This window comes from Microcaecilia unicolor, chromosome 1 (assembly GCF_901765095.1).
Source record: "Microcaecilia unicolor chromosome 1, aMicUni1.1, whole genome shotgun sequence".
In the NCBI taxonomy this organism is placed as follows: domain Eukaryota; kingdom Metazoa; phylum Chordata; class Amphibia; order Gymnophiona; family Siphonopidae; genus Microcaecilia; species Microcaecilia unicolor.
Window position 1 is genome coordinate 62,848,854 of NC_044031.1, and position 12,601 is coordinate 62,861,454.

Sequence of the window (12,601 nt, forward strand, 5' to 3'; positions counted from 1 at the left end):
CCACAATATCTATAGTATCTGTCCTAAATTATCCAGATGGTAGACTGAATATTGCCACTATCCAAATAAGTTCCGGGACCTCTCTAGCTCCACCTATACTCTGAATCTGTGCAAGGATAGTGGGCGCTTTAGGCGAACCTTCAGCTTTACGTCCCCTCAATGAACATTCAGACCCCTAGCCTGCAGTCCCACCCAAGTCTTTGATATCTACACACAACAATCATGATCATTACACAGACGTCCTATAAAATGCAGGTTAAAATACGTGCTGAGGGCTCGTTGAGTTAGTATGGCTGCTAGGATCTATTATTTTGACTGCAACTGCTGTTTGCTTCCCCCCAGGATGCTGCCGCCCTACGCAACCACCTAAAATTTCCTAATGGTTGAGCCAGCCCTGCTCATGATCTGCCCCAACACTATCCACACAGTACCAGGGAGCTCTGTATAGGGCTAGATTCTATTTATGGCGCCTAAAAAAATTGGTGCCGAAAAAATACACCTAGGCATAGTCTATAAACTACGCCTCAAGTTAGGCACAGTTTATAGAATGCGCCCAAATTTAGGTGTAGTTTATAGAATATGCCCAGCGCTCATTTCTTTCAACTATATTTAGTTACATAAAACCTGGTGTAAATGCTGAAACCGAAGTTACCCGCGGAATAGGCATATGCTATAACAATGCGCATAAATTCTAGGAATGCCCATGACCACTCCCCTTTTTCAGACATGTGTCTTAGAATTTACGCACATCACTTTATAGAATATGCTTAGAAAGCTGTGCGCATAAATTGTAATTAAAGCCAGTTGGTGTCAATAATTGATTTGTAAGTGGCAATTATTGGCACTTATTGGCTTATTAAGCCAATTAAGTTGCACACGCAAATCAGAATATGACCAGATTTGCGTGTGCAACTTAAGTCACACTATATAGAATTTGAGGGATAGTTGTTTCTGAATATCCTGATCAGTAGCACTTATCCAGATAGCAGATGCTGTTACTCGGATAAGTGCTTTTGAAGATTGACCCTACTTTGTTTTATAATGCCAAGAATGCACACTAACAACTGAACAAATGAAACACCTGATATAAATGGAAACATTATTAAAAACAAAAGAAACAGAAAGTGAAATGAAAAATCAAAGAAAACCACATTTTTTTGCTTGCTCAGCTCTGCACTGCAGTGTAACCTAGAGAGTAAAAGTTATCCTGATTTTCATTGATGATCCTTTTAGTGTTGGCATGGATGTTCTGTTATTTAAACTTGATGGGGCCGATATTCAGCCCATGGGAGGCAGGATGGCCAAGTCCTGCGATTGGCACTGAGCCCGGATATTCAATGCCAGGCTGTTCCCAGTGACCAGCATTGAATATCCGTGGGTTTTTTGGCCAGCTTAAACTTAACCAGTTATGTCAGTGTTCAGTGCTGGCCAGTTAATTTTATAGCAGCCAAAGATAGGACTGCTATTTAGGCGGTCTACTTGGACTACTAAACTTAGCTGATGAAGAGTTGAATAGTCGCAGCTAGCCGGCTATATTGTATAACATAGCTGGTTAGCCACTATGCGCTGTGCTTAAACATTTAGGGGGAGATTCTGTATATGGTGCCTAAGACATTGGCACGGAAATCAGTGGCGACTAAGCCTAGATTTCGCCGCGGTATATAGAATATGCTTAGTTGATCTCTCAGGGCCTAAAACTATATAACGTAGTAATATAGTAAGTGACAGCAGATAAAGACCTGAGTGGTCCATCCACTTTGCTCAACAATCACATTTATTATAATTTCAAGATTTAAATCAACAATGAACATAATATTATATACTTGATCATGGTCTTTCTTTGGTGTTTCTGGGACATAGACCATAGAGGTCCGCCCGGCTCTGTCCTTATGTTCCAACAAAAACGTGGCATAAATCCTAATGCATAGATTTAGGTGCACTAGACCATATTCTATAACTACATGCGTAAATTTCAGAATGTCCGTGAAACACCCATTTCCCCACCCATAACCATGCCCATTTTTGCCTGCACGCATTAGGCCTGCATATTACAGAATGTGCTAAACGACTTGTGCGTGTAAATTATAATCCCAGTTAGTGCTCATTAGTGCTTGTTAAGAGCTGTTATCAACGCTGATTAGCTCATTAAGTCAATTATGTTATGCACGTTATTATAGAATATGCTTGGATTCTGGCATGAATTTCTAGGCGCGCTATATAGAATCTGTGGGTTAGTGGGAGATAACTGACTATCTCACGCGGAATATTAGTGCTTAACCGCTTAAGTGCTATTTAACTGGCCAGGAGCCATTCCTGACCAGTTAAATAGCGCTGAATATTGGCTAGGATGTTTTTCGTCATTTCGCCAAGAATGGCCTTGTGGTAAATGTACAGAAAACTGAGGTATTGGCTATCTGTGGTCACAAGACTTTTTTGTCCCATAAGTGACTTAATTTGGATATGATTTTTGGTTTCTGGATTTTAAGGGTGTAACTACAGACTTTGAAAATAGTAAAGACAGTCATAGCTGATGTGTAGATTAAAACCATTTTTGGGCCATGGCACAAGCAGTGATACCATGTTTTGTTTTTTGCAGCTCATTATCAGGAGAATTCTATATGGTGCTGGATGTTAGGTGTTACTTCCATGCCAAAGTTGTGGCATGAAAAAGCATTCTAGCAGATGTAAAGCACAGAAAAAAGGCAGAAATGGCAGATCTGCGCGAAAACACGTGCGCCTATTTATAGAATAGCGCCTAAGTGTTTCCATGAAGACCTGCAAAGGGGGCCATGGAAGGGGCTTGGGAGGGTCAGGGGTGTTCCCTTAAAACGCATGCAGTGTTATAGAATAATGCGGATCCGCGCCCGGCTCACGCACTGGTGTAACGCCTCGCGTCCAAAGTTGAGCATGGATCCTGGCGCCATGTGCTATTCTGTAAAGGCAGGGGTGTAGCCAGACTTCAGCGGGAGGGAGGTCAAGAGTCCGAGGTGACAAAATACTGCTATCCATGTAATCTGTTGCAGTCATTGGTATGACCACACTATACCCCTATTAAAACAGTATCACTAGTTACCAGTTCAATGACGCATCATTTACAATGCTGCAATACTAAGACCTTCTGAATAGGTCACTTTTCTTCCCTCACAATTCCTTATTCCTCAGCAAGAGTCCTACGTTCCATAAGTGATCATCGTTTAATCCTTGCAAACCCCAGATTCACATATTTAGAATCCACCAGAGATCGTGCATTTTTCTTTCTCTCTCCTCACATCTGGAACTCCCTCCCCCATTCCCTTCGCAGCAACACCTCCTTTAAAAAGTTTAAAATGAACTTAATACTTGGTTTTAAGTTTGTTGCCAGAGAATGTGGTAAAGGTGGTTAGCTTAGCGGAGTTTTAAAAAGGTTTGAACGGCTTCCTAAAGGAAAAGTCCATTGACCATTATTAAATGGACTTGGGGAAAATCCACTATTTCTAGGATAAGCAGTATAGAACGTTTTGTACTTTTTTGGGATCTTGCCCCAGGTATTTGTGACCTGGATTGGCCACTGTTGGAAACAGGATGCTGGGCTTGATGGACCTTTGGTCTTTCTCAGTATGGCAATACTCATGTACTTATGTACTTATTTGTGAAGGCATTTGGAGTGCCAGCTACATAAGGTGTGCCAATTACCCTTTTTGTTTTCCTTGTGTTCCCTTTGCTATCTATGATGTTTTTATTTCCCTTTCCCCAGTCTCTTCGCCAACCTGTTTGTCTCTCGTCTTCTTCTAAGAATTACTACTACTACTACTACTATTTAGCATTTCTATAGCGCTACAAGGCATACGCAGCGCTGCACAAACATAGAAGAAAGACAGTCCCTGCTCAAAGAGCTATGTAATAAAAGTAAGCCAAGTATAGGACAATCAAGCCATTGTGACATCACTGATGAGGTTGGCTCTTATTGGTGACCTGAGGCATTATGACATCACAATATTAGCTCTGGTTACAAGAGACTATTACTATTTATCACTTCTATAGCGCTACAAAGCATACGCAGCGCTGCACAAACATAGAAGAAAGACAGTCCCTGCTCAAAGAGCTTACAATCTAATAGACAAAAAATAAAGTAAGCAAATCAAATCAATTAATGTGTACAGGAAGGAGGAGAGGAAGGTAGGTGGAGGCGAGTGGATACAAGTGGTTATGAGTCAAAAGCAATGTTAAAGAGGTGGGCTTTCAGTCTAGATTTAAAGGTGACCAAGGATGGGGCAAGATGTAGGGGCTCAGGAAGTTTATTCCAGGCGTAGGGTGCAGCGAGACAGAAGGCGCGAAGTCTGGAATTGGCAGTAGTGGAGAAGGGAATGAGTGCTTTTGCTTTCCTATCAAACAATGGAGTTCCATTTCCTTTTTCTTACATGTTGTTTTAATATGCACATTGCCCTGTCCTGAAAAGTCAGTTTGGGTGGTGTGATAGTAAACATTAATGAAGTATAAACTATATCTAGTCTGGGCTTCCAGGATGGTATTTTTGAATAGCATCCACTCCTGAGGTAAAATTTTGATCTTTGCAGCTGCTCCTCTAACATTTTTTTAAACCATTTTCCTTAATGAATCAAGTCAGTAGAATCACAGTTTAAATGTGGTAGAGGCAGTTAACAACAAACTGTATCCAAATATATGTACAAAAGTTATCATATAGTTCACTTCTGTTGCTTGTAGTGGTGACATTCCTTATCTTAGTCTACTACTAAAGGTGATAGGACTCAAACACAACCCTACTTTGCTTCTCCCCTGCTGTGGTGGATTAATTCTCTAATTACATTACCTTACAGTTCTATGGTAGAAAACGGTGCGCCTCAGGGGTCTGAGCTCAGGTTTTAAAGCACTATATAGGATCCTGTTAAAGTTGACAGAGACCCTCAGAACCCTGCAGAGATGACAGATGTTGTTACCCTTCAGCCTTAAGATGGTCCTGAACCACAGGGATTTGTGGCCAGGGTACCTTGCTGGAATTCATATGTGTAGCTCTGCTTCCTTCTGTCCTCTGTATTATTAGAAGGGTTGCCAAGGGGCCTCCACCCTCAAGCATCCAGCAATTTCTATCCCTAACTGGTAGAAGGTCAGAGGCCAGGAGATGTAAAACCTAACACACGGCTTCTATGTGGAGTCTCTGTTTTATAGTCAGAGGAGGATTCTGCTGCCCCCAGACGCTCTCACTGATTATACTGAATGCTCCTTTAGTTCTACAAAATTCATGAAGCCTTTGGCCTTCTCTGGAGGTTTACAGTAGAAGCACTTAGAATTCCAGAAAGCACTCTTCACTGCTGTATAAATTCCTCAAGCTGCTACAGTAGGAATTTTAATCAATGTCTAATTCCTACTGTAGCAGCCTGAAGAATTCACTCAGCCTTGATTAGTGTAGACTTTAGTGTACCTCAGTATAGACATTCGAGACTAGGAGGATGCTTATGCAAGGATGGAGATACAGGCAAGTATTCTGCAATTGTTTGTAATTGTTGATTTATTTTTAGTTCTTTGTTTTTATTGTGATTTTTATGTATTTTATGATTATGTACTTGGATTACATGATCTGCTTGGGAATAAGTGGAATATAAATTAATAAACTAAATTAAACTAAACTAAGGTGGAGATTCTATATATATGGCACCTAGATTTGCGTGCTGAAATTCAGGTGCATTTTAAATTATGCATGTAACTTAATTGGCTCAGCAAGCCATTCAGCATTTTTAACAGCACTTAACAAGCAATAATGAGTACTAATTGGCAATAATTGCAAGTTACGCACAAACTTGATAAGCGCATTCTATAATGAACTACGCATAAATGGTGAAGCATGCAGTTCAAAAGACATGTGTTTGCATAGTTATAGAATACGGTGCAGTCCGCCTAAATCTACGCACCAGGATTTAAGCCAGGTTTTCATTGGTATAAATGGGTGCATGCGGATTTAGGCACGATGATATTGACTATGCGTATTCTAGATATTGTGCATAAATCTTATGGAATACGCTTAGGCAAAACTGAGTTCTGTGCAGATTTTTTAGGTGCCATATATAGAATCTGGCCCTAATTGTCTATGTACATGTATTTTGTGTAATATTTGTGATTTTAATGTTTATATTTGACTGTTACACACTTAGGATTGTGGAGATAAGCAGGATATAAATATAACAAAATAAAATGAACTGTCTTCTTTCAACTTGCTGTTTTGGAAATGCTTTTAAATTATAGGGTGGAACAAGTCGAGCTGGCAAAACTGAGCCAGAGCCTCCAGTCAGGCTCTTTCAAGTGAAAGGAACTAATGAGTTCAACACCAAAGCCACAGAGGTCCCAGCACGATCCTCTTCTCTGAACTCCAATGACGTCTTTGTGCTAAAGACTGATCAGATCTGCTACCTCTGGTGCGGAAAGGTATGCAAAGCATTCAAGTCACAGTTATTAGAATGGCTTTCTTAAGTTATACGTATAATTTTTTATGATGTTCTGTACCATAATATTAGGGGCCCATTTACTAAGCCACGTAAGCACCTACATGTGCCCAATGCGCGCCAGTTCCGAGTTACCACCCAGCTACCGTGTGGCCCTTGCGGTAATTTCATTTTTGGCGCGCATCCGCTACGCAGGTCTGAAAAATATTTTTTATTTTCTGGTTAGTGTCAGCTATGTGCGTCAAGTAGCATTTGACATGCTTAGGTTATTACCGCCCGGTTACTGCGTAAGACTTTACCACTTTACCACCTATCATTTAGACTACTGCAATCTGCTTCTTGCTGGCCTCCCACTTAGTCACCTCTCCCCTCTCCAGTCGGTTCAAAACTCTGCTGCCCGTCTCATCTTCCGCCAGGGTCGCTTTACTCATACTACCCCTCTCCTCAAGACCCTTCACTGTCTCCCTATCCATTTTCGCATCCTGTTCAAACTTCTTCTACTAACCTATAAATGTACTCACTCTGCTGCTCCCCAGTATCTCTCCACACTCGTCCTTCCCTACACCCCTTCCCGTGCACTCCACTCCATGGATAAATCCTTCTTATCTGTTCCCTTCTCCACTACTGCCAACTCCAGACTTCGCGCCTTCTGTCTCGCTGCACCCTACGCCTGGAATAAACTTCCTGAGCCCCTACGTCTTGCCCCATCCTTGGCCACCTTTAAATCTAGACTGAAAGCCCACCTCTTTAACATTGCCTTTGACTCGTAACCACTTGTAACCACTCGCCTCCACATACCCTCCTCTCTTCCTTCCTGTTCGCATTAATTGATTTGATTTGCTTACTTTATTTATTTTTTGTCTATTAGATTGTAAGCTCTTTGAGGAGGGACTGTCTTTCTTCTATGTTTGTGCAGCGCTGCGTATGCCTTGTAGCGCTATAGAAATGCTAAATAGTAGTAGTAGTAGTAGTACTAGGTCAATGGCTGGCTGTAAGGTCTCAGACCCAAAATGGGCATGCGGCAATTTTCATTTTGCCGCACGTCCATTTTCGGCAAAAATTTTAGAAAGGCATTTTTTTACAGGTGCGCTAAAAAATGATTCTGCGTGCGCCCAAAACACACGTCTACGCTACCGCTGGCTATTTTTCAGCGCACCTTAGTAAAAGGACTCCTTAGTGACATACCTTCCTGCAAATCCTTGCTCACTAATGCAGGCATTCAAAACCTTTGAGACCCACTTAGATGTGTTAAGAAAATGTATTATGTCTCAGTCTCTTGATATGTTTTTATCCATAGTGCTATACCAGAAAAGCAGCGGCTCTCAATCCAGTCTTCGGGACACACGTAGCAAGTCAGGTGTTCTTGATATGCACAATGAGTATACATGAGATAATTCTGCATAGAATGGAGATCGTGGATGGAAATTTATCTCATGCACATTCATTGTGAAAATCCTGAAAACTTGACTGGCTAGGGGTGTCCCGAGGACTGGGTTGAGAAGTCCTGCTATAATTTTCAAATGATACTGCTAGCAAAGCAGGTGAAGGGTGGAAGAGGGGGAATATACAAAATAACATGAGAATATGTTTAAGTCCTGGCTGAGGTTACAAGCTGAAAGAGTAATGAACCAGCAGCACAGTCTAAACAAATTGTTCCATGGTATATTCTGAATAGAAAATGTGTTTGTGAGTTTTCCCCTGTTAACCCTTATTATGCCACACAGGGCTGCAGTGGTGATGAGCGAGAGATGGCAAAGACTGTGGCCAATGTCATCTCAAAACGGGACAAACAGACTGTTCTAGAGGGTCAGGAGCCTGCAGAATTCTGGGTGGCTCTGGGAGGAAAAGCCCCCTATGCTAGTGAGAAGAGGTAATCTCTTTGCTACAAGAGGAACTGGGAACAGAGAAATTTCTAACCCTCCTTGATCCATTTAGAAATCATTCCCTTATCTTGTTGGGCAGACTGGATAGACCGTATAGGTCTTTATCTGCCGTCATGTTACTATATGTCTGTGCCCTGATCCTGGCTGGACAGATTCAACTTCCGTAATTGGAAAACAAGGCCAGTGCCAGGCTGACTTCTACAGTCTGTGCCCTGATCATGGCTAGACAAATTCAGCTTCCATAACTAGAAAAGAAGGTCAGTGCTGGGCTGACTTCTGTGGTCTGTGCCCTGAAAATGGCAAGGACAAATCAAGATCAAGTATATGTATCATACCTTATACCAGTGGCGTTCCTAGGGGGGGGGGCGGTGGGTGCGGTCCGCCCCGGGTGCCCGGCCCCGGGGGGGTGCCGCGCGCGCCTGTCCTCCGTTGTTCCATGCTTCTTCTCTGCCCCGGAACAGGTTACTTCCTGATCCGGGGCAGAGAAGAAGCATGGAACAACAGAGGACAGGCGCGTGCGGCACCCCCCCCCCCCCGGCGGCGTGCCTCCGGGGGGGGGGGGTCCTTCACGGGGGTGTCCTTTTGCCGGGGGGGGAGGTCCGCGCTGCATCGGGGGGAGGCGCTGCACCCGGGGGGCGGGGCGCATCGGCAATCCGCCCCGGGTGCCAGCCCCCCTAGGAACGCCACTGCCTTATACTATGGATTTATCTTGTTGGGCATACTGGATGGACTGTGCACGTCTTTATCTGTCGTCATCTACAACATTACAGTGTTACAATGTAAAAAATCTTTCTTCGTTTTTTTTATTTTTTTGCCTTTGTTTCACGTGTTGCAGCATTGTTATGACAGAGAGTTAAATATAGTCTTCAATTTTAATATCCAGTAACCCAGTTCTTAACTTTGAAAATAAATTTATTTATAAAATAATTGAATAAACAAACACTCATGGGTCAATATTCAGCCACTGTCAGTCCAGAGGGCAGCTACTAAAATGGTCAGTGGTCTTCATCATAAAGCATATGGAGACAGACTTAAAGATCTCAGTAAGTATACTTTGGAAGAAAGGCGGAAGAGGGGAGATATGATAGAGACATTTAAATACCTATGCGGCATAAATGCCCAGGAGTCTCTTTCAATTGAAAGAAAGTTCTGGACTGAGAGGACTTAGGATGAAGGTGAAAAAGGAAAGACTCGGCAGTAACATGAGGAAATACTTCTTCCTGGAAAGGGTGGTGAATTTGTGGAACAGCCACCCGGTGGAAGACATGGAGACAAAAATAGTATCTGAATTCAAGAGAGCTTGGGGCAAGTACATAGGATCTCTAAGGGAGACTGGATAGGCCATAAGGTCTATCTGCATTCATTTTTCTGTTTCTAGTATTTTTTTTTCCTCAAATGCCTGCTGCGGTGGTCAAAAAAAAATTGGATATTCAATGCCACTATCTGGATAAAGGCTGAATATCCGGGAAGACAGTCAGTACTGGAACTTATCCAGAGAGTGGCAATCTTAGGTCTGCTATCCAGATAATTTAGGACTGCTTTCTATTTGTTCTAATTCATCCAGATAAATTATCCAGATAGCAGATGAAATATTGTCACTATCCGGATAAGTTGTGTAACTGCCATGCTCTGCCCATACTCCACCCATTCTAAAAGCCTCCTTTTAGGTGCCCCGATGCTGTGTGGTAAGAATGTTTTCTATAACGGCTTCTGGGCATTTCTTAAGAAATTGGAGTTTATTATTATTTTGATTTCTAAAAAATCATGTGAATACTTTCAATTTTGATACAAGTGATTGTTTGACTTCAAAAATTTACTACAACCAACCTTGTTATATTTTGCATTTTGGTTTCTCTGGGAAATTTTTTGATTTCTTAGAGCTTTTTCAGGTTTAAAAAAAAAAAAAAAAAAAAAAAAAAAATATATATATATATATATATATATATATATATATATATCTTACCATTGTCAAAAAGCAGATTGTTCCTACATGTCGCAGCTTGTTTACATTTCTGATTCATGTGATCTAGGTTCCAAGAAGCAGTGATGCATCATGAGCCCCGCCTCTTTGAGTGCTCCAATCAGACGGGACGGTTTATAATGACTGAGATCGTGGACTTCTCACAGGATGACCTAGATGAGGATGATGTCATGTTGTTAGATACCTGGGAAGAGGTAAGTGAAAACTTCCTTTAAAGCCCCATGCTTATGAGGTCGCCATGTCTGTGTGTGTACCTCTCTTTCTCCTTCGTTAACGTGCATATTTGCTGTCCTATTCACACCAAGGTTTCAGAGTATGTGAGGGGTTCCAAGGGGATCCATTCCTGACAGAGCTGGGGGGGTTTGTTTGATCCTGGCCATACATGCACACACATGTTCCAGAAATTAAGCTCCAGTAGTTCTGCATGAAACTTCTTCATAAATGTCTCTTTCTCTAATTGATTCAAGTGCCTCATACTGAACACAGATAAAATGATTTGACCGGCCAGTAATGTTTCCTGGCCGGTTTAATCATTTGTTCGGGGCTAATCAGGCATTTTCAGCAGCACTTAACCAGTTAGTCTAGTTAGCGCCTACGTCAAAACCAGCTATTTTGGGGGCGTTCCGGGGCAGAACCAGCACTTGGCTGGTTGTGCCAATATTTGGCACTTAATCGGTCAAGGTAATGGCATAAATAGGACCACATAAAAGGCAGTCCTGAATATCGCACTTAATCAACTATGCTTTAGCCAGCTCCACAAAACCGAAAATTCAATGTTGGAAGCCTGGACATAGCCCAGCCTGCTATAACACTAGTGGCAGTCAGCAAAACGCCGAGGGCTGCCAGTGTAAATATCGACTCGTAGACATTTTACACATACCATAACTCACAGGTGTAATGTCAATACCCATGTACCGGTATATGATAAACTATTGCTGATATCACTCATCTCAGTTATCAGATTTACTTACATAGGATAGGGCCAGTATGACAAAATCTGTGTCACTGTTACAAGTTACTGTAAGCTAAATAGAATCAAACTTATAAATGGCGAGTGACCGTACTCACCCGCAAATGCGCAGTAGAGACTTCCCTCTCTGTCCCGCCCCCACGTTAATACGTGATGACGGGGGTGGGACAGAGGGAAACTGCGCGAAGGGGAGGGAGGGAACCGCCGACATCGCTACCGCTCCCCCCCGAGGTCACCGCTACCGCTCCCCCCACCCGGAGTCGCCGCCGCCGCCCCCCTCCACCCGGCCCGAGCACTCTCTTCGGTATTGAACTTACATCGCCGACACGCAGCAGGCAGATCAGCTGAGCTCCCGTCGGCCTTCCTTCCCTGCCTATGTCCCGCCCTCGCTGATGTTACATCACACGAGGGCGGGACACAGGCAGGGAAGGAAGGCCGACGGGAGCTCTGCTGATCTGCGTGCTGCGTTTCGGCAACGTAAGTTCAATAGCGAAGAGAGGGCCCGGGCCGGGTGGAGGGGTGGTGGCGGCGAGGGGGGGGGCCTTGGAAAAACCCCATACTAGCCCGTTTTAAGGGGCTCAATGGCTAGTGTCTTATATTTGATTCCAAGTAACCTGATTGGCATCATTTCCTTTAAGAGGATCTACATCACGAAAAGCTCAAAATATCATAAAAGCCTTCCCCCACCCCTAGAAATATGAATTTATGAAAGCTAAAATTCATTCTGAGTCAAAGACCATTAGGTATCCTAAGTCTTTAATTTCTCCAGACTTCATGGTGGAGTCGTGGAGTCAAGGACTGTTCCAGAATTTAAAAAGGCTTGGGATAAGCATGTGGGATCGCTTAGGAGCAGGAAGAATTAGGGATTACAGAGGATGGGCAGACTGGATGGGTCATATGGCCTTTATCTGCGGTCATGTTTCTATGTTTCTAACTGCTGATAATGCTGTGCTCACAAGGTAGAAAGTAAGAGTGGCTGTTGATAAGTCACATTTCGAAGGTAAGACTATAATCACAAGGATTGTGAACATTGTGTTCATTCTTTTTTTCTTTCAATTCACGCCAGATTTTTCTTTGGATTGGGAAATCATCCAATGATTATGAGAAGAATGAAGCAATGACTTCAGCCAAAGACTACCTTAAGGCACACCCGGCTAAGCGTGATTTAGCCACACCAATTATAATGGTGAAGCAAGGATTCGAACCAGTGACTTTTACCGGCTGGTTCAATGCATGGGATCCACATAAGTGGAGTGTAAGTTTCTAGAAATATATACGCATGGTTTTGAGAAGAGCAGTCTTACAATTGATGGGAATCTCACATTTACTACTTATT

At 42.8% G+C, this 12,601-nt stretch overlaps 1 protein-coding gene across 1 annotated transcript in view; it reads left to right on the forward strand.

The window, feature by feature from the left end:
* Positions 1-12,601, forward strand: part of VILL (villin like) — a 147,969-nt gene that overhangs the window by 115,208 nt on the left and 20,160 nt on the right. The window contains exons 14-17 of the mRNA XM_030197890.1: positions 6,235-6,414; positions 8,156-8,301; positions 10,345-10,489; positions 12,332-12,520. Coding sequence (XP_030053750.1) covers positions 6,235-6,414; positions 8,156-8,301; positions 10,345-10,489; positions 12,332-12,520 — 660 coding nt within the window. The remainder of the gene's footprint in view (positions 1-6,234; positions 6,415-8,155; positions 8,302-10,344; positions 10,490-12,331; positions 12,521-12,601) is intronic.